Source organism: Syngnathoides biaculeatus, chromosome 18, assembly GCF_019802595.1.
Source record: "Syngnathoides biaculeatus isolate LvHL_M chromosome 18, ASM1980259v1, whole genome shotgun sequence".
NCBI classification, from domain to species: domain Eukaryota; kingdom Metazoa; phylum Chordata; class Actinopteri; order Syngnathiformes; family Syngnathidae; genus Syngnathoides; species Syngnathoides biaculeatus.
Window position 1 is genome coordinate 3,389,827 of NC_084657.1, and position 21,268 is coordinate 3,411,094.

Here is a 21,268-nt window from a genome sequence, read left to right on the forward strand (position 1 = left end):
AAGAACTCAAAGTCAAATGTTCATTTTAGTCGATGCTGCAGGCTGCCAAGAAAATGGATTCTCATAAATTGCATGTCCCTTTTTTTAAACCATGCAAAGTTTAACACACCCACCTAAAAGAATCCTTTAGAACTGAATCGAAATTACGAATGGAATCATTCAAACAATGCCCAAGCCTAGTTCTAATTGCTGGATAGCTGACCATCGGCAACTTATTACTGTAATTTCCGGACTATAAACCACGACTTTCGTCACATGCTTTCAACCCTGCGGCTTATGCAATGAGACTAATTTATGGATTTTTTTTTTTTTTCAAACGGCCGCCAAGGGTGCTCAAACAGAAAAGGTAATAGTGTGGCAGATGGAATATGTGTTGAGGAAAACAAGTTTAATGTAACTTAGTGCTTTCTGCATGAATAAAATTAGCACGAACAGACCCTCATGATGGAAAATGCAAAAAGAAATCCATATGACGCAGCTTTCAGGTTAAAAGCAATCGAGCTGGCCGATAAAGAAGGAAACAGAGCTGCTGCACGTAAACTTGGCAGAAATGAATGGATGGCGATACGCTGGAAACGGCAGCGTCTCGAGAACTGGAGCAATGTAAAAAGACGAAATAAAGGTTTCTGAGGTAACAAAAGCAGGTGACCTTAACCGTGTTGCTGCCACATCTCTTACCGGTATATTTTTTTACCCAGCCCTGTTAGTGCTGTGTTACAACCGTGTCACAGGTACTGTTTGGGGAAAAAAAAGCTAAGGTATGTTATCAAAACTTTGAAAACTCTGTATACCGTCTCTTTGTAAATATCTCATGTTTCAATGTGGGCACATGCAGCTTATAGACAGGTCCGGCTTATATACACCATAATTTCTCCAGTATAATGCGTCGTGAAGTATAATGTGCACCCCCAACCCTTGGCCAAGACTTCAAAAGAAGCATATGACTGGCATCCTCTGTGCCATTCATGGCATTTGTGAGGAAACATTTTTAAATCCTAGGAGTCGTGGTTCCTTTATTCCTCATTATTGTCAGCGCTTTGATGGGAAGCTCCATCATGCTAATAGTGCAGCCTCTTGCCCCCTCTCAGCTACAATCTGTAGCAGCTCTTCATAGCGTCAGATCGCAATCAAACTACATAGAAATGAGCATAATAGGCACTTTTTAAAAAAGCAAGCATTTCAGTTGTGTGCTCTATCTTGTTTTTTATTTTTTTTTTTAATTATCGTACAATTGCACTTCGTAGTTTCTGTTTACATTGTTTTGCTTCCGGTTAGGCCGCGTCATAGGCCGGCGTGATGACACGAGTCTTTCAAAAGCGGCTGCACTACAGCCCTTGTAGTAGACATTCGTTTAAGTTAAAACAAACTCTCGGACAGTCACTTCTGATGCTTGGAACAGTAGCAACAAATATGCTACGCTAACGATCATAAAATGCAAGATCCCCAAGGAGGTCAAAGAGTTCAGGTTGGGGGCACGCATTACAGTAATATATATAAATGTGTAACATGAGACATCGAATATCATATCGAAATTTATATGTATACCTTTTTTTAAACCACTCTATCTGCCTGTATACGACTATACAATGTGATGTTTTTTTTTTAGTTTTCACCCATAACTAATTATAATGCGCTCCATTAGCTTTTGAAAATATTTTGGGAAAAATGTGCGCATTATTTGAGAAATTACGGTACATACAGTAATTAATGTATCCACTTTTTGTGATATTCTTTGTTGGTGTGCTGTAAAAAAAAATTTCATCCACACCTAAATATAATGCACTCTATTGACTTTTTGATGATATTTTTGTAAAAAATTGCAAATTATTTTCTAGAAATTACAGTATGTATAAAATGTTTTTTCCTTTAAAAGTGTACTGGGTGAGGCTTATAATCAGGTGTATCCTATAGTCCAGAAATTACAGCAGCTAATACAGTATTATTCAACCATCTGAGTGAGTCAGGTTTTTCACACCCAGTTTTTTTGTTTTTTTTAAGTGTAGGTGGCAAGCTATGACATGACCAGTAGTCAGGATTTAGTATGTGTTGTGATATTAACATGGCTCATAAGATATGAGGGACACATAGTGATTAAATATGAGTTTCAAAGCAAGAGCGTTAGCATAATTTGGCTTCAAGAGCTTTAATTGTTGGCACCAGGAGACAACTTTTCGCATGGTAAGTGAATGGGATTGGAACTAGCACAGCCCATCAGGTGAGTCAACCACAACATCATCAGTAACAGGAGAAGTTCTCTCCATTCATTTTCCATACAGCTTATCCTTATGAGGGTGACAGGTTAGCTGGCACCTGCCCCATTTGAGTTAAGGTAAGAAGAGGCCTATTGTCCTACTTATAGAAGAAGTCCATCCATCCATTTTCTTTGCTGCTTATCCTCACGAGGATCACGGGGAGTTCTGGAGCCTATACCAGCTGTCAACGGGCAGGAGGCAGGGTACGCCCTGAACTGGTTTCCAGCCAATCGCAGGGCACATAGAGACAAACAGCTACACTCACAATCACAGCTAGGGGCAATTTAGAGTGTCCAATTAATGTTGCATGTTTTTGGGATGTGGGAGGAAAACGGAGTGCCCGTAGAAAAGCCACGCAGGCACAGGGAGAACATGCAAACTCCAGAGAGGGAGGCAGAATTGAACCCACATGCCCAGGACTGTAAGCCAGATGTTGTAACCGTGCTCACACAGTTCCACCTGCATTAAGTGTATGATATGTAAACTGTATTCTCATCCTTATACAAATATACAATGCTCTAGTTACCCGCTTCCCACCAGCAGTTATTAACAAGCATGACTTAAGATGTCAAGCATGCAGAACAACTGCTAGGAATTCTTCATGTGAGTGCGCCCACCGACATTTCACTTTCGTAACAGCATTTATCCACAGCAGGAGTGGTAGCCATGAGGTGCCACGTTCATTAGCGACAGGAGACATTAAGTGCGGTTATATACTGTTCAGGGTCAGAGGTCAAGTTCCACGTAGCTATTTTAGATGCTAGGTCCTTGTACCTACTCGTTTTCTGGACATCTGTAACGAGCTGAGAAGCATAGCAAAATGACTAAGATACCATACATTCAGGATTGTTAAGGTTATGACAGGGTGGAGTGAGATGGTTCACTTTTTTCTTTTTTTTTTTTATTTGTCAAGACTTTCCATTCATGACAAAAGACTTCCCACAGTGACAAAAGGAATGTAATGGGGGGGTAAAGGCAAAGCAAGCCAGCATTAAATATTGTATAATAAATAGAGATGTGCATTTGACAAAAAAAGTTTGATTTGATTTCTGAATGATTACAGTTTACAAGAAATGTACACATTATAAGATTGTATATTATTAGTGTAGATAATATGCAGGGAAAAATCTAATGTAAAAAAAAAAAAAATAATAATTTTCTGCAGTGACTTCATTGAGGGCTAGCGCAAGCCAGTTTCCAATATTAAGATCATGCTGCAGTCCAATGCATAAAGACCTTGTCAAAACAACCTGCACCATATGCTATTTGAATATTTAAATCATTTCATCTTGGATGAGGCAGTTCTAAGTGACATTACAAAGAAAAGAGGAAAATGCTTAGCTAATATGTGAGCATGCAGATGGAAAGGAAGCCTGGGAGCATTGTCACTCCAGCATGGTGGTGACAGATGGAAAGCACTAGTCTGTTCCTCCAGGGGTCTGACCTCATCACAATTTAACTTCATCCAAACAGGAGCTGCTCGTGCTGTGGTATGCTTGTGGACAGCTCTGTACACAGCAAAACTTGGACTGTTAAGATTTCAGAGGGGCGCTTTTAACTCTAAGTGTAACTTGAACATTGAGCAAATTTTCACATATAAACTGTGTTCAGAGTAGATGGTACTTCACAGAGTTGATCACATGGTGTTATATTAACTCCTATGAAAAGTATTTAATTAAGTTCCACTTTTGTGCCTTCACTACTTCCATATGCGAGAGGAGACAGCGGCAATTTCCTACTTCTCTATTTTCACCCGGTAAATTAAAATCAAACTCACAAAAAAAAAAAAAAAAAAAAAAAAAAAAAAAAAATGTGCTCATGCTGTGAACTGCAGTAATACGAGAAGAATTTGTTATCACGGCAGTGAAAGCCTTGCTACGCAAGCATGCTTTGCGGTGCCCATTTGCAAATACATTTACAAATGGGGAAAAAAAAGGAGCAAATGACTTTGTTTCTGCCAACAGTGAAACAATTTTATGTTTTCTGAGCCGCTTATCCTCACAAGGGTCGCGGGAGCGCTGGAGCCTATCCCAGCTATTAGGGGGTGGGGTACACCCTGAACTGGTTGCCAGCCAATCACGACAGTCACACTCACACGCTCAGCTAAAGGCAATTTCGAGTCTCCCATTAATGCATGTTTTTGGGATGTGGGATAAAACCGGAGCGCCCGGAGAAAACCCACGCAGGCATGGGGGGGGAACATGCAAACTCTATACAGGTGGGGCCAAAATTGGAACCCCGGTCCTCAGAACTGTGAGGCCAACGCTCTAACAAGTTCCACCTGTCCCGCTTGTGTTCATTGATAGTTCTATTTATTTATTTATTTGTGTGGAACCGTGACTGTGTTGTAAGCTTAATAATGAACCTCCTCCTTCAAAAATTTTGGATGTATTCTTGGTCCCAGGAATGATGCGTATTATTTTCAAAATGTTTTTGAATAAATAGTAGTGATGAAATGGTAAATATTTAAAAGCCAACAACAACAACAAGTCTTCCTCCTTTCTCAAAGATGCAATCTGACCACTCTAGTAAGTACTCTTTCAGAGACTCCCTGCCCCTCATCCAAAGAGCCTCATGTCCCTCCGCCTGAGCCCTGCTCCAGGGGCCTAAGTGCATGTAGTCAGTTCCTTATTAAATGCTCACTACTTTTCAATCTTCGACTATTATCCCACTGAGCAACTCAAGGTTGCATATGTCACGAACTTCCATGGCAAAGCAGCCAAATGTTGCCACAACTCCTCCCTGGTACTACAGTTTTTAGATTCATTTTCCATTGAACTTAAAAGTATTTGATCACCCCATTCAGGGCAGAGCAGCCATCCATCGCCTCCTTACGCTAACTCGGGTTGCCTGTTCCATATCTTAATACTCGATTGAATTCAGGAAACTTACAGGAGAATGCGGTTGGAATAACCTTGCGCTAAGGGAAATCTTTTTGAATCGCCTCTCAGAGCAACTCAAAGATGAGCTCGCTGGCCAAGACGAGCCCTCCTCAGCTGAGGCTCACATGGAGCTCGCCATCTGCCTTGATCACAGACTGCGAAAGAGAGCACAACAGAGGGGGGTACGAACACGGAAAATGTCTCCCAACGTGAGCACCACGCCATCAGCATCTCATTCAACCTCTACACCTCTGGCTGCCTGTCAGAGAACCCCCATTGTACCTGATGCAACCATACACAACAGTAAGACCTGTACAGATCCTAAGGAATGTCAGCATCGTGTCATCCAGCGGCTGTGTATTTATTTTCATCGATTAGGTCTTTTCATTGCTACTTCCCCCCCGTGACCTAAATGATGCAACATTTCGACAGTGCTGTGGTGAGCCAAATGAAAATTTCCTTTGGCTCTCCATCTCTTTTGACTGTTCCTGCTTGGACTCTCGCAACACACCCATAATGGCTCGTATTGATTCCAGTGCAGATGATAACTTTATTCATGAAGGATTAGCGCAACAGTCTCCCAATCTCCCTCTCCAACCACTCATATCTCCCCAGTCACCTACCAAACAGTGCCATTCACCTTGCTGTTTTCTGGTAAGCACTGCGAGGGCATTTCTCTTTCCGTTATCCCCTCTCTGGCACCCCAGTAGTCCTCAGAATTCCTTAACTCTGAGAACATAACCCCACCATAGAACACGTTTATCAATAACTGGTTGGATCCCTTACTGTCACATACACTCCCTGTTCTCTCCGATACCACCCTCCTGTAAACCACCACCACCACCATCTGCCACACCTGTTGACCTCCCCCAAGTCCCCAAAGAATATAATGATCTCTGTGTTCAACAAAGCTCTGGGCATTTCTATGTCCTTACCGCCCAATTTCGTGGCAATGGCAAAGCAATGGAGGACTATAACCATGACTCTCTGGCTTTCATACTCATTCAGCTTTCCTCATCTCCAGTAGGGGCTGGCTTCTTCTTTGTTGAGAAAATAAAAGACACCACTCTGCCCCTTACATAGATAACCGTGGATTCAATGACATCATCATTAAAAATAAATCACAACCACCCCTCATCAACCCATTTTTTGAACTCTCTGTGACACTCAGATATTCAAATTGGAACGACCGTAAGAAATGCCCAATACCTCATCCATATATCGAGAGGGGGATGAATAGAAAACCGCTTTCAAAACCCCTCTCAGATACTTTGAATAATTGGTCATGCCATTCGGATTAACCAGCGCCCCCTCACAGTCTTCCAAGCTTTCATCGATGACGTTTGCCGTGACATGTTAAATCGGTTTGTTTTTGTGTACTTTGATGACGTCCTCACTTTCTCACACAACAGCAAACCTGACACACTCTCCCACAAATACTGCCCCCTCTTGAGCCTTGCAGAACCTGAGACAATCCTCCCATCCTCCTTCTTGGTGGGTGCTGCCCCTTGGAAAATAGAACAAACACTCAAACAGACACAAAGGACTCAACCTGATCCCAAAACTGGACCTCTGAACCATCTATTTGTAACCGATTCTCCACATTTTGACACCCTTCAGTGGGCTCACAACTCCAAGCTCACGTGTCACCCCAGATTAATCGGCATCATACAATTCATTCTGCAACACTTCTGGTGGCCCATCCTGGTCAAAGACACCCAGGAATTTGTCCAAGCCTGCTTGATCGGTCCACGAGAGAAAGTTACACCTGACTCCAACTACCGCGCCCCTTACCCAAAACGAGCCACCCACGGTTCCGCATCAGTTTGGATTTCATCACTGGCCTGCCACCTTCTGAAGGAAACCCTATCATTCTTATTGATTGATTGATTTTCCAAATATGTCCATTACATACACCTTTCCAAGCTACCTGCTGCAAACCACTAACCTCCTTGCTCATCATGGTCTTCAAACTCCACAGTATCCCCATCAACATCATTTCAGATTGAGGTTCCTAGTTCTCCTCCCTGGTATGGAAAGAATTTTGCAAAGCAGTGGGAACAGCAGCGAGCTTGTCTTGAGGGTATCATCCAGAGACCAATTGCCAGACGGCGCAAGTAAATCAATCCCTAGAGTCATCCCTTCGCTGGGTTTCTGCACACAACCACACCTCCTGGAACTCATTCCTTCTTTGGATTGAGTACGCCCAAAGATTCCTCACCAGCTCCGACACAGGTAGGTCTCTGTTCATGGCCTGCTATGGTTTTCAACTCCATTATTTAAGGAACAGGAGCATGCGGTGGCACCTCCCGCAGTAAGGGATCATCTGAACAGGTTTCATTCCATGTAGAAGGACGTCACGTTTGCCTTAGTCCGATCGGCGGAGAGGAATAAACGTCCCATGGACCGTCATTACTCTGCAGCCGAGTACAAGGTAGGTAAGTGCATTTGGCTTTCCTCCTATTCCAAACATAATCTCACAATCTCTCAATCCATTTCCTATCATTAACATAAATAATCTGATGTCTGTTCGACACCAACTTCCTCAGTCTCTTAAAATTCATCTGACCTTCCACGTATCATTGCTTAAGCCTGTCTCCACCTGCGCCCTTTTTTTTTTATTCTTGATTAGATATGAGTTTATCAAACATCGTGTTCAACATCTACAGCTTGATCTTTTCACTACTGTTGTAATGTTGAGAAAGTAGAATGAAAGTTAGCCATTTCAACAACTGGAAATTTACACCTTACTGCAATGATGGTGGCAAAAGAAACTAAGGCATTGAAGAAGAAAAGCAAACCTGAATAGTTCTATTTTTGCAGCTCTGTATAATACCATACATATCTTTCAAACTAAAACATTACTCACTAAAGCCACTTGACTCTACGTCTGTCATATTGAACAAAAGTACTGAAATACTAAAAAAGGACAACATCGACAGAACTATAAAAGCAAGGTCACACAAAAGAAAGACAGAAAGGACGGAGGTCTATGACTTGAAAAGGAAATGTTAAAAAGCCTATTGAGCTGTGAAAATATCTTAATCTGACTTCCATCATGATACAGTAAGGACAAATGTAAATGCACAGATCCCTGAGATTTTGTCACACCAATGAAACGAGACTGGTATCGCAGAGCATTGATAAGAAAATGCAAGTCAGACTGTGTTATCCCTGGAAACATGACCTTGGCGAGCTATAAACTTTGTTTCCCGTCGGATAGAAGCTACTCAGCTGTGCAATGTATGTAAATGTTCATTATGTAAAAAAAAATAGTCTCTCATAGAAAAATCCAAACAAGTACAATTTTTTAAAGCCAGGAATATATATGAATTTGCTTAAATGGAAATTAATAAGAACATGGCAAGACTAAGTCTTTTTTTACATGATTTTGACCAAATTAATCATCAAAACATTGGGCTTTCATCTTTATTTTATTTAAACAGAAGACAACAATGTACCAATAAAGCAAAAAATTAGGCATTTACCAACTCTACTTTCACCAAGCACAATCATGTGCAGAGGAGAGATCAATTAGTTATGAAGTAGGATTAGGTAATGGCAATTTAGCCATGAAAAACAAGAAATCATTTATATTCAGGCATAATAATTGAGTCACAAAATGTTAGGAATGTGGTCTTACAAACACATTGACAGCACTCCACTCTATTTTGCTCTCCACAATCCTCCCTCCTCAAGTTCTATTTTTACAATTCAACCTTCGTTGAAACTGCACTCCACTATACTTGAGGGAGTCATCTTAATCCTTTATTATAAATGGTTTCGAAAGTTAAATAGGAAGCAGATAGCCGTGACGGATCTGTTTAGGAACATTGGGAGAGACTGTTTATAATGTTTGAGCTAAATAAAATCATATTTGGCATGTTTTAATAATCACATTGGGTGAATCTGTATCATATTTAAAAGTATGACTATCTTCAGGAACGTTAAGACATTCGTCTGTGCCAAGGTGGGTTGTTCTGAAAGCTTGTAGAAACAACATCTTAATTACAGGTTTGTCACTCATACACGCTGCTATATTCCACTACAGAAAGTTATGCTGACATGCTGTCGAAATGCCTGTGTGATCAAAGTCATAAGTCAGAGCTGTGTCATTTGTAATCACCATGTGCCAATCACAGAAAAAGCCAGATAGCTATAAATCATTGCCAATCTGAATAAACTTGTAGTAGGATAGATCAAATAGCTTTTTCACTTGCGAGCAAATAAACACATAACAGCCACTACAAGCACAGCTGAACATCCCGCATGTGGAGTACCACTTCGCTAGAAAACTCTTGTGAAAATGAATCCAGAACTGAACACAACAGATGCCTCTCAGAAACAGTGAAAGTCATCTTCGGAGCAACCGCTACATTTCAAGCAAAGACTGCTGAACTCCACAACCTCACAATTGCCACATTATGCAGGTGGGTGTCAAAACGCATGCCTGGACCTGTCAGACCAGCTTAGAGCTGTACCAGATATTTGCGACAGAAGACAGATTCAAAGACAGCACATAAGATTAACATTTTGTTGAGCAGGACTTACCTCCAGCGCCTCCAAGGTCACAAACCCCGCGATAGAGAAGCCATCAATGATGTCCTCCTCAGCAGAAGTAGACTCCTTTCGTTTTCTCCGTGGTGGTCTCGGGCGGGATGAAGAAGGCTCCCTCTTTCCTTCTCGCTCCGAGTCAGATGAGAAATGAAAGACAGTGGCCTGAACATAATTGTTGCTTATCCCATTTGATCTCCTTTCCCGATTTCTCTCTGACCTCGACTTCTTCTTCTTGCGCAGGCCACTAGATTGAGGGCCATCCATGTCCTTCATAGGAAAGATCCTGATAAACCCCCGCTCTTAATGTCTTCAAAGATAAAGTACTGGAACTTCTCCAAATCCACTTGAATCCCAGAGAAGGATATCCCAGTGAATATTATCGATATATTGGTTCCAAGGTAATCATTAAATATCCAGCAGAAGAAGCCTTTTACGGGGAAGGTAAAATTGCATTGAGTCACTAAAGTAAACTAGATTCCAAGTTCAGTAACGGTCCCCAGCGCCAATCCATCAAATCCTACAACAGTGCTGTAATATCATCGATTAGACAGTGTAATCACGAAGAAGATGTCAACTCCACTGGAGGAGTTTTTCAAGTTAAAGCAAAAGTCTGCTGAGGGATCACGATCCGCCATGGCGTGTTCAACATGTGGGGTCGCATCTTTCCTCCTCTCCGGTTTTTCTTGCACGAACACAGCAAACTGGCCCTCCTGTCAGATAAAGAGAGAGAAAGCAAGCAATTTGCAACGTGATCACACAGCAGAGTTCAACTCCACTTTTCAGTTAATGATGCCGTTTTGCAAAAGGTCTGGCAGACTATATCGTAGGTTTGTGCCATTCTCCATAATGCAAGATGAATGTTTGATGAGGATGACTGCAGTCTCATCTGCTTCCTGAATCTCCCAGGCCATAAAACCTGATCAGGCATCATTATGTCTTTTAAGACTATTCTGCCATCATCTCTGAGGTTTTTCTTTGAGCTAAACTTCTCAACTCAAAATGGATTTTATGATAACATTTCTTATTCATAGCACACATTGGGTTTGTAAGCCAAGCACAACACAAACCTGTGCCACTGATTTATTGGTATCGACCCTTCACAACACTATGACCCACTTGCACAATGTAATGAGATCCACTATAAGAGAAAATGTTTGTCTTAACAAAAGATGCTGTCACATAATAATTCTAAACTTATTATCCATCCATTTTTCCAGGAGTGCTGGAGCCAATCCCAACTGTCATCGGGAAGGAGGCAGGGTACACCTTGAACTGGTTGTCAGGGCACATGGAGACAGACAACAGTCACACTCGCAATCACACCCAGGGGCAATTTAGAGTATCCAATTCATGTGCATATTTTTGGGATGTGAGAGAAAAATCGAACTACCCAGAGAAAACCCATGCAGGCGCGGGGAGAACATCCAAACTTCACAGAGGCGGGGCCAGGATTTGAACCCCCGTCCTCAGAACTGTGAGGCCTACTAACATTATGTTGATTGTTATTTTGAACTCGTTTAGAAATGCAAGCCCATCTTACAGAGAGCTCTCGCTAAAATCTCGGTTGGCTATGGGGGTCACAATATTAGAAACACCTTTCAACATAAAAAATAATTTCATGCTGTTAAATTACAATTTATCTGAGTCAATCAGCATTGTTAATACAGCTCTTGTATTGAATCTCATTTAATTGTGCAGTTGTACCTTGCTCTGTGTCCTGTCTGGACAAAACAGCTTTAATCAAAATCAATATAGTGAGAAATTTTGAGGCAATGCTAAATTCATTTATCTGTAAAATATCCTTGCACTATGTCACACATAAATAGTCTTTACTGAGATTTTTTTGTACAGCTTCAGCATGGTGCAGCCCCCTATTATCAAAGTATACATCTAACAATTTAAAGCCCACACTACTATCAGGGTTGTGATCTCAATTCTCCTCTGATAGAAAGTATTCTAGCCTCTAATCAATCTGGTCTTAATTAACACATTTGACCGCTATCATGCCATCATTTATTTAATCTACAGTGTCACCCTGGACCCAACAACTCACTTATACGCTATGAATAAATAACCCTCACGAATGTAAAGCAAATGTTCAACTTTCTGGTGAGTTACTTGGATTTACCAACAATATTCACACACACTCGCCAAGTCTTAAGTTGATGGGTTTTTTTTTTTTTTTAAATTGTTAAATGGTAACTCCTCTGTGTGTGTGTTTCTTTCGGCTTGTCCCTTTCGGGGTCACCACAGCGTGTCGTCTCAGATGAACGCATATATATGTTTGGCACAATTTTTTTTTTTTTTACGCAGGACAGTGGGATACGAACCCACAACCCCTGGTTTAACAAACCAGTCCTCCAACCACTAAGCTACGGGGCCTCAATGGTATCTCCTGTATTAACATGTTATTTCTAAAATAAAAATAATGCTTTTGGTTGTATTTTTGCTTGCCACATTTTAACATTTGAAGTAGAACATCCAAATTTATTGTGTTCTAAATACAGGCATATCCAGAGTTTATGAAACACAAATCAGAAATGTGGTTCCTTTCCAAGCTTACTAAAATACATCCAATCAATTACCATGACATAGATTGATATTGTACATGCTGTATAAACTAACAATGATGAAAAATAATAATGATTCTAAAAACATTAACATGAAAAACTTCATGTTTTCCACAATCAACTAAAGAGCTTTATGTATGATCTATTTTTGGTCGCCTGATCCTAAATTTGGACATCACTGCTTTAAATAAGTTACCAGGATCATTCAGAATAGGGAACAAGAATGTGTTACCTCAAAAGTTGTCAGATATGAAGACACTGGAAAATATTCAATATACTGTACTGCTTGGCCTTATTTGGATTGTGCGTAAACTATCATAGCTGAATTTGATTGGAAGGCGATTTAAACAGGGCTGGTAATTAGCAAGTCATGGGGAAATGGAAAATATTTCTTTAACACATTTTTTTTTATATTTGCTGCCACTATTTCGCATGATTTCCAGCCAGAAGATACTTGTTTAACAAATAAAAAGACAAACCAAAAAAAGAAGGAAAAAAAAAAAAAAGGCCAGCGTATGAATCATGTCTGTCTTAACAGTGTGTCAACACTGAGTAGTGACCTCTTCCATATCATACCGTCACTGACGCTCATGTTATGTTATTGTGACAGTTCCATGCACTTGGCAGCAATTCAAACACATCCAAGACCTTAACTCACGCATAGGCCTGGATCTACAGAACGTGACAGTGTGCACAGATACAAGTGTGCGCGGGTCAATCCATTACACTATATTTGTATATAACAAAATGCAGCCTTTAAATAAAGCATTACTTTGAACGAGCACACTTTCATTTGCTGGAGGTGGGTGTAAAAGATGTATTGCACCTTTAATGCATCACCACTCACTCCAGAACCAATTTGTCACAGTCAACCACCACGTCTAACTTCTCATTGTCTCCATGGGCACAGGTTGTCATGTAATGTGGTTCATTGCTGCAAAGTTGTTTAAACATGTTTTGTTGTTGTTTTTTTTTGTAAAAGGAAATATCAATTAAAATGCATGATTTTCGATAGAGGTGCAGTTAGAGAAGCAGCAAGCAATATACAAAATGTATATCCAAATATCCCAAATGTGTGTTCTCATTATCCAAAAAGCAAACGCATCTTTCCCACAATAAATCCAGCATCAGTGAATTAAACCAGATGCCCCATGCGAGGGCTCATCTGATGACACACATCCTGCACAAATAGCTCTACAAAAAAAAAAAAAAAAAAAACACCTCTAGTAGAAAACTGGTCTAGCTTTCACCGTGTGTGTGTCTCCCCCCCCCCCCCCCCTAGTCTAATAAAAGACTTGTTCTCCTTGTCTTCGTTCACAGACTCTTTTTGTTTGGCAAGCTGGTGCTGCCAAATAGAGATCTCCGGGTCTGTAATCCAGTGCAGCCCACAGCAGCAGCGGGCTGGCACTGCCTCCTGCCCGGGCTCCCCGAGCAGCATTTTCCACTACAACATACACAGCACACGCAACAAAAGCATGCCCCTCTCTCTCTCTCTCTCTCTCTCTTTCCCCCCACTCTCTCTCTCTCTCTCTCTCCAAGACACGTCATGCAAAACCAAGAAATGCAAACCCTTGCGAGTGGGGGAGGGACCGTCCCGATAAGTTGCAGTCCGTCGGTCAATGATATAAAAAAATAATAATAAAGCACCAGTAGGTTTGGAGCTGACAAAATAGATCCCGCAAAGGCAAGGCAGCCTTCCGATGTTCCCCGCTCAGACTTCCACGATCCCGGAGACTCGGAGACCGGGCGCAGGGATACGGCGGTGCCGCAGTGCCGCTTTACATGCTACACGCTTCCTCCTCGGCGCAAATAGTGCTGTCTCACTTGGTACGCGGCTTTTTTTTTTTTTTTAATCCAAAGAGGGAGACAGTGGATGCTTTAGGAGAGAATGCAGTCCAGACATGGAAAAACATACTGTTGCGGTGATTTTAGTGAGACGCTGCTACTGACCTGCTTGGAAACTTTTGAAAATAGTATTATGTATACTTTAAAAAAAAGGAGTGCTTGTGATTAATTCATAACTCCTTCAAGAATGAAAAAACTACATCGTTCATGTTTGCTTTTCGATTCTTCAGCAATTAAAAATAAAAGGCCACTTAAATGGTTCTACTAACAGTGGTGCACTCCAATAAAGATTTGAAATGCTCTTATATCAAATCTATAAAGACTAGAATGTCAAGATGAGAAATTTTACATTGAATGTTAATCCATGTATCCTAATTAGGTAAATTATCCCATCTGATTTGGGGTGAGAAGCTTCATATACCCTGGACTGGTCACCAGGCACATAGAGACAAAAATATTCACACTCACATTCATACATCAGGATGATAAACTATCAACCTCACATGCATTTTTGGAGAATGTGGGAGGAAGCTAGAATAATCAGAGAACCCACACAAGCACAGGGAGAGGATGCAAACGGCACACAGGAAGGCTGGAGCCTGGATTTCAACCCCCAACCCCAGAACTGTGAGAAGGATGTGTTAACCACACTCCACTACTGTGCCACCTACAGTAAACAGACAAAAAAAAAAATAAAATAAAGTGTCATGATTGCAGCATGATAAATAACGTAGCACATTTGCCTCACTTCTTTGGTTGAACGTTCAAATCTATGACCTTCCTGTGTGTGGTTCTGTACTGCTTAACTTCACATGGGTACTGACCGGCCAACCGCAGAGCACATTGATATCATGCTCTAGATGACCTTCAAAGGCCCTTTTGGACAGAAAGAGTTCAGTAAGAGTGAGCGTGTAGGAATGTGAGAAAGGCTCCAGCTCACCTGTAACCCTAATGAGGGAAAGCAGTATGGAAAACGGGTGTGGATAAAGGCTAACGAGCAGTGAAGAGGTTCATTCGCTAAGTTTTGCACAGGCAGCACGTGTTCAGCTAGCGTGTTAATGTAAACAGTGTCTGCTTATCCTTCATGTACCTTGTGTAGGGATTTGCGAGTTTGGACCCTACGCGAGGAAGATATGACCAATGATTAGAAAAAGTTAACAGCAAATGGAATGTGCAGTACAGACGTCCGGGTCTTATCTCGGTATCTGCCGCACACGAGACATGTGTCTTCTGGCAGGATAGCCAAAGAAGAAGACAAAAGCTGCCCGGTAACAAGGTTTTTATATGCATGGGTCAATGGTAAAAGTGTTCAATGTCACAGTTAGTTGAAGTGTAGCCCACCTTGACTTTCAGACCAGTCGCCAATTAACCATAGGGATCTCCCCATCTCTCACCAATGAGCACATCTTCTTCGACAGCAGACTTCAGACCAACAACTCTCCCCGGTGTGCCAACATCAAGTCTCAACTTGGGCCTGCTAACACTTTTCACATCAAGGACGTGGTGAAGGCCCTTAAGAAGACCAAGCTGAACACTGCACCTGGTCCTGGCAATATCTGTCTCAAACACTGGCCTGGTCAGTTTGGCTGCATTTTCCAGAACTTGTCTACACTTCTGTTAGCATTGCTACTGTCCCCAAGCTGTGGACATCATTACTATCCGCAAGAGTGCTGTACTATTTTTGAGCACGAAGTTTGTTTTAAAGACCACTCACATTTTCTCTCTGTAGCATTGGAGGGGCTGCCATTCGCCGGCAGACAATGACATGCATCTCTCAGAACCACAACCTCTAGTCGGACTTGTTTCTAGTCTTAAAATTAGTTAATGAGTTAGTTTCATCCGTTCATGAACTTGCGTCAATAATCAAGACATTCTCTCCTCCTTGAACTGACTCACAGTGACGATTCAAGCTTTCTGATTCTCAATGCAAGACAGAACAAACTACACACTGACAGCTCTTCACACTCGGCACAAAGAATAACATCAAGGCCTGGCTAAATTTAGCAAGCAAGTAATAAAATATTTTTTTAATAATGTGTTTGGCAATAGATTTCTACGGGTGTGCATTAAGGGAGGTATTTCTTGAAGGTTGTGGACTGTAACAAGCCAAGAGACCTACATTAATTTGGACCTAAACGGTGCACAGGGATTTGCTCCACTTCAGACAACTGAGCCGGTGTTCTGCTGTAGAACTGTCTGTATCATTAAAGCCATCACTTCCTAAAACAATCACAAAGGAAAAAAAAAAAAAAAAAAAAAGCCTACATCCCCCTGAAACTGCTGATTCAAGCATTATTTTGCACAGGTCTGTACAAACATGCAAACATTGAAAACAACACTGATGGAAATGAGATGGCTTGGGAAATTGTAACTTGTGTAAATTCAGTATTTGGAATGATGCAGTATAGTTAGTTGCATACTCAGGTGATTAATGAATTTGGGTTGCTGATTTTAAAAAAAAAAAAAAAAAAAAAAAAAAAAAAAAAAAAAAAAAAAGGGAAACAGGTACAAAAGGTGTAATGTGTGAAAAAAAAAAAAGTGTAAAAGGAAAAAAATAAAGCAAATCATCGTATGACGGTAGCTGAGGAACAAAGCTGGCAGTTTATGAAATTATATATTCCGGGAGCTATGTCTCCAAAGCCACATGATCAGGTGTCAAATTATCATTTGCTTCATGAGATGCGTACAAGGCCGTCACCACAGGGACACCCAGAGCCAACAAACGGGCTTCAAACATGGGAAGCGAGGCGTGGTGGTATTCAAATCCTTAATAATTTCGCTTGTCACTCTTCAACAACGCTGATTTCAAAGTGGACTTCAGTAGACTTGAATAGATTCATATCAGTCATCACCTTTAAAAGGTTACTCTCGGTTTCTGCATTATGATGCTGAAATAAAAATGCAGTACCCAAGAGAGAGAGAGGAGAACCAAAATGCAAACATGTAAGTGAGTCATCATTTCTGCCCGAGATATTGTTTTGATATTACTTCATGTAAACCTATCGCTAGTCCCAATTTTGGAAAGCAATTAATTGGATTGAATCTAACAATTTACTGGCTGGTAGATCAGACCAATGCTGCGAAAATGCATGTGATGAAATGAGTTATTTGATTTATGATTCGCTGTTAGTTTGTTATTCAGTCGCAAAGCAGCATTAAGTACGCTACACTTTTAAAACCCAAATAGCTGATGTGACTATTGTGATACTGCTCGTTTTTTTAAATGTATCTCTTTTATTTTTTATTATTATTTTTTTAAATCTACATTTAAAAAGAGCAGCAAAATTTGATAGTGACTAAAGGTTGGACATGTTCTTATTGGTGACAAGAATTGTTTTCATCCATCCAATTTCTAAGCCGCTTATCCTCACTAGGGTCACGAGGAGCGCTGAAGCCTATCCCAGCTGTCAATGGGCAGGAGGCGGGGTACACCCTGAACTGGTTGCCAGCCAATTACAGGGCACATGAGACAAACAGCCCCACTCACAGTCTTATCTATGGGCAATTTAGCGTGTCCAATTAATGTTGCATGTTTTTGTTATGTGTGTGGGAGGGGTGTGGAAACCGGAGTGCCCGGAGAAAACCCACTCAGGCATGGGGAGAACAAGCAAACTCCACGCAGGGATGGCTGAGATTGAACCCGGGTCCTCAGAACTATGAGGTCAACGCTTTCCAGCTGCACCACTCTGCCGCCCAAATTATTTTCTTACATTTTGTTTTTTTTACGTCACACAGGGGCTTTTCTACGAAACAACGACTACAAATCCTAATATTCCCTAAAAGTTGTATAAGAAAATTATTCAGATTTAATAATAAGGTCTGATTTAAAAAAAAAAAAAAAAAGTCCTAACCCAGAGTCTGGACGTCTCACCCGATCACACGTGATCTCATCAAACCAAAGATGAGCAAATACTTCTTGGTAAACGGTGGTGTGACTGGAGTGATTCCGATAGGACCAGTGGCAGGAGCTTTGTAAAACAGCGATGAACAGGAAAATGTTTCTTACTGTCTGGGAAACACTTTTGTACAAAATACAACATCTGGTAGCACATTTGTTTTTGTTTTATGTTTTGTTTCTTACAGGAGTCTTCTTTAGCAAGATTCTCTTCCAGGTCACAGTCCAAGGAGGCAATGAGACAAGAGTAATCGTCTTTCCTCACTCACAGATTTTATTTTTTATGGTAAATATTGAACATGTTGAATATCTAAGATCAGACTTAAGGATAATCTTATAAAACATAGATAATTCTTGAAGATAGATTTTTGTCTTTGTGTGTGTACTGGGCCTGTGGACTATCAATGAGAAATGAGCTGGTCCTCTGTGGGAATCAGGGTGGGCTGTGTATTTTTAGGAAGGTTTAATGATGCAGAGGATAAGTGGTGCAGCACAGCCCTTGCTAAAGTGCCTCTGTCCCAGTTGCCCTGCAGAAGATGGGGACCTGCCATGTCGACAAGAATAATTCAGGGAGGACAGCCGTGCACTTGACCTTGTCTCGTCTTTCCAGGAGGAGTGTCCTTGTGACAAATGGCACGGCAGCAAAAGAGACAACAGCTAGGCAGCTATTTCCGCTTCCCCGCCATCTACTCATTAGACCAGGAAGACAAATCTGCTTCTCCTTTTTGCAGGGCCATCATTAGCTTTAATTACACCATCACCCTAACTTTCCTCCACCTGCACAGCTTTATCCACTTCCACTCAACACCCGAGCACTTTGTAGACGACTATAATCGGAATCCTTTTTTTTTTTTTTTTGAACACTAGTGTTTCCAATGAAGACAAAAAAAAAAAAAAGAAAATAATCAGAGGAAAGAATCTCTCATGTCCATCAACAATTCATAATCAAAAATGATTTGAAGCTAATCCCTTGTTTGTAATTTTCGAATTAATTATTCTTTAACCGGGTGGCGCATCTGTTTAAGCATTAGCCTCACAGTTCTGAGGACCGTAGTTCAAATCCCTGCCCCGCCTGTGTGGAGTTTGCATGTTCTCCCCCTGCCTGCATGGGTTTCCTCCCTCATTCCAAAAACATGCATTCATCGGAGACACAAAGTTGTCCCCAGGTGTGATTGTGAGTGTGACTGTTGTACCCGCCAATCGGCTGACAACCAGTTAAGGGTTTCATGATCGAAGATTGCTGGGATAGGCCCCAAGACCCTTGTGAGGATAAGTGGCTCAGAAAATGGATGGATATTCTTTAACCCTCGCTGACAAAAAAGTCAATCAGTGGACTTGAAGCTTTGGTAACCAGCTCCTCCTGAGGTTGATAGTTTGTTTATTAGAGAAAGTTGTAGCTAAGACAAAAAAAAAAAAAAAAAAACCATTTCACTCTTTAATAGCAACTGCATAATTTTTTTTAATTACTTCAAGTCTTTTTTGTTGTAGCTATGCTTGTACAAAGACCATGTGGAGAATGTAAAATGATTGAAGCCCTTGGGAATAACGCATTCAAAAAAAAAAAAAAAAAAAAACATTGTGCAATGGTTTCCCTTTGAGCTATTGTTGGATCAGATACAAAGATATTACATGAACTGCCAACCCATAATTTACTGTCTGAAAAAGATTTCATTGGGATTTCTAAATTTCTTTCGATCTCAGCATGATGTCTAGTTGTGAGGATCTTTTGCTCTTCACTTAGTCAGGCAGCTCCGAATTAAGTGAATTCTTGACTGAGAACAGGTGTGGATGTGAATAGATTATTTCAACATTGGCATGATAAATCACAATTGTTTTAAGGGGTGGGCTCATTTTCACACGGCCATGTAAGTTCAGATTCTTTTCTCCCTTGATATTGAAAACTTTAATTTAAAAGCTGCATTATGAGTTTACATTTGTTCGAGGATGGTAAGCTTAAGTTATGCAGAGGCTTAACATTAACAACAGAAGGGAAAACCTGCACTTAAATGAGTCACCTAAGATGTTTTACACTTATAAAAGTTTGTAAACAAACATTTCTAAAGGAGTAAACAAAAATATTATACTTGGATGTAAAATACCTGTACATCTGAACTCTCCTTAAATGTATTGTTCTTAATTAAAAAAAAGTAAAGTTTTATAATGCACAGTTTGAAACTTTTATTTAGCGATTCATTCCGAACCCACGACGGCAGATGACAGTGTGATCATATTCTGAGAACTGTACATGTCATCGCTTTACCACCAAAGCTTGTTTTACAAAGTGTCTTATTAAAAACATTTTATAGACATGACTGTTGTAGAATTTATACCAAACACTATGAGTGTAATGCAAGTTAAATTGTTCTGTACTGTGGCTTGAATTCAGAGGTTGGGAGTCATCTCACAAACTTTGTCCAGCCTCTCCTGCACATGCCTTTTGTTAACAGAGGGACTTTGCGGGGGATTCTTGTAAATAAATTAGCTTCACACAGACGTCTTTTCACTGTCGCAGTACGTACTTACAGGTAACTCCAAACCGTCTTTGATCATGCTGGAACTGATCATTGGTTGATTCTTTGCCATGCTGGTTATTCTGCGATGCATTTTGATGGGTGTCTTCCATTCTCTGCCACGTGTCTCTGGTCTTGCTCCCCATTTTAAGGCACGAGAGATGATTTTAGCTGAACACCCTGTAATGTTTTGCATCTCTTTATAAGGTTTCCACTCGCCAATCAAACTTTTAATGAAAGTACGCTGTTCTTCTGAGCAACATGTTGAAGGGCCCATTTTCCTCAGGGGGAAATGCATGTACAACAGGTTCTGGGTTCATCCTTAAATTGGGGGCCACCTGATTCACACCTGTTGCTCACAAAATTGATGACCTCACTGATTGAATGCCACACTGCTATTTTTTTAACAGAAGCCAGTCAACAAATTACCCAATTGCACAGCCTTACGTGAGTAGATATCACGAATGTTGGGTCTACTGCTCGTACTGGTAAGGTGTTTGACATGAAACAAAAATGTACTAAAAGTGTAGATTCATGTGGTTAGTCACGTTGAACTGCTATTATTTTGAACACTACTGTAATTGATAGACCAGTCCTTCATTTTGTAGGAAGATAAAGACATCAAAACGGGGAGTATGTCAGCAAGAAGTGGAAGGATTTACAGTGCCAAGTCAGTTTCCAGACTCGATGCCAAGAGAGCATGCATTTTACCTGCTAAATTGGAGACTGAAGGTGTGCTCATTTTTCCAGTACTTTG

At 40.8% G+C, this 21,268-nt stretch overlaps 1 protein-coding gene across 12 annotated transcripts in view; it reads right to left on the reverse strand.

Annotated features, from left to right (window-relative positions):
• Nucleotides 1-20,818, reverse strand: part of auts2a (activator of transcription and developmental regulator AUTS2 a) — a 345,092-nt gene extending 324,274 nt beyond the window's left edge. For 9 of the 12 annotated variants that reach the window (XM_061802699.1, XM_061802697.1, XM_061802694.1 and 6 more), the window contains exons 1-2: nucleotides 20,525-20,818; nucleotides 9,686-10,401 (exon numbers count right to left, since the gene is read on the reverse strand). In XM_061802699.1, coding sequence (XP_061658683.1) covers nucleotides 9,686-9,964 — 279 coding nt within the window. In that variant the 5' untranslated portion in view covers nucleotides 9,965-10,401; nucleotides 20,525-20,818. Of the gene's footprint in view, nucleotides 1-9,685; nucleotides 10,402-13,908; nucleotides 14,003-16,225; nucleotides 16,290-20,524 lie in introns of those variants that run through there. The other 3 variants (XM_061802692.1, XM_061802691.1, XM_061802704.1) reach the window with 3 other exon arrangements.
• Between the last annotated feature and the right edge of the window lie 450 nt (nucleotides 20,819-21,268).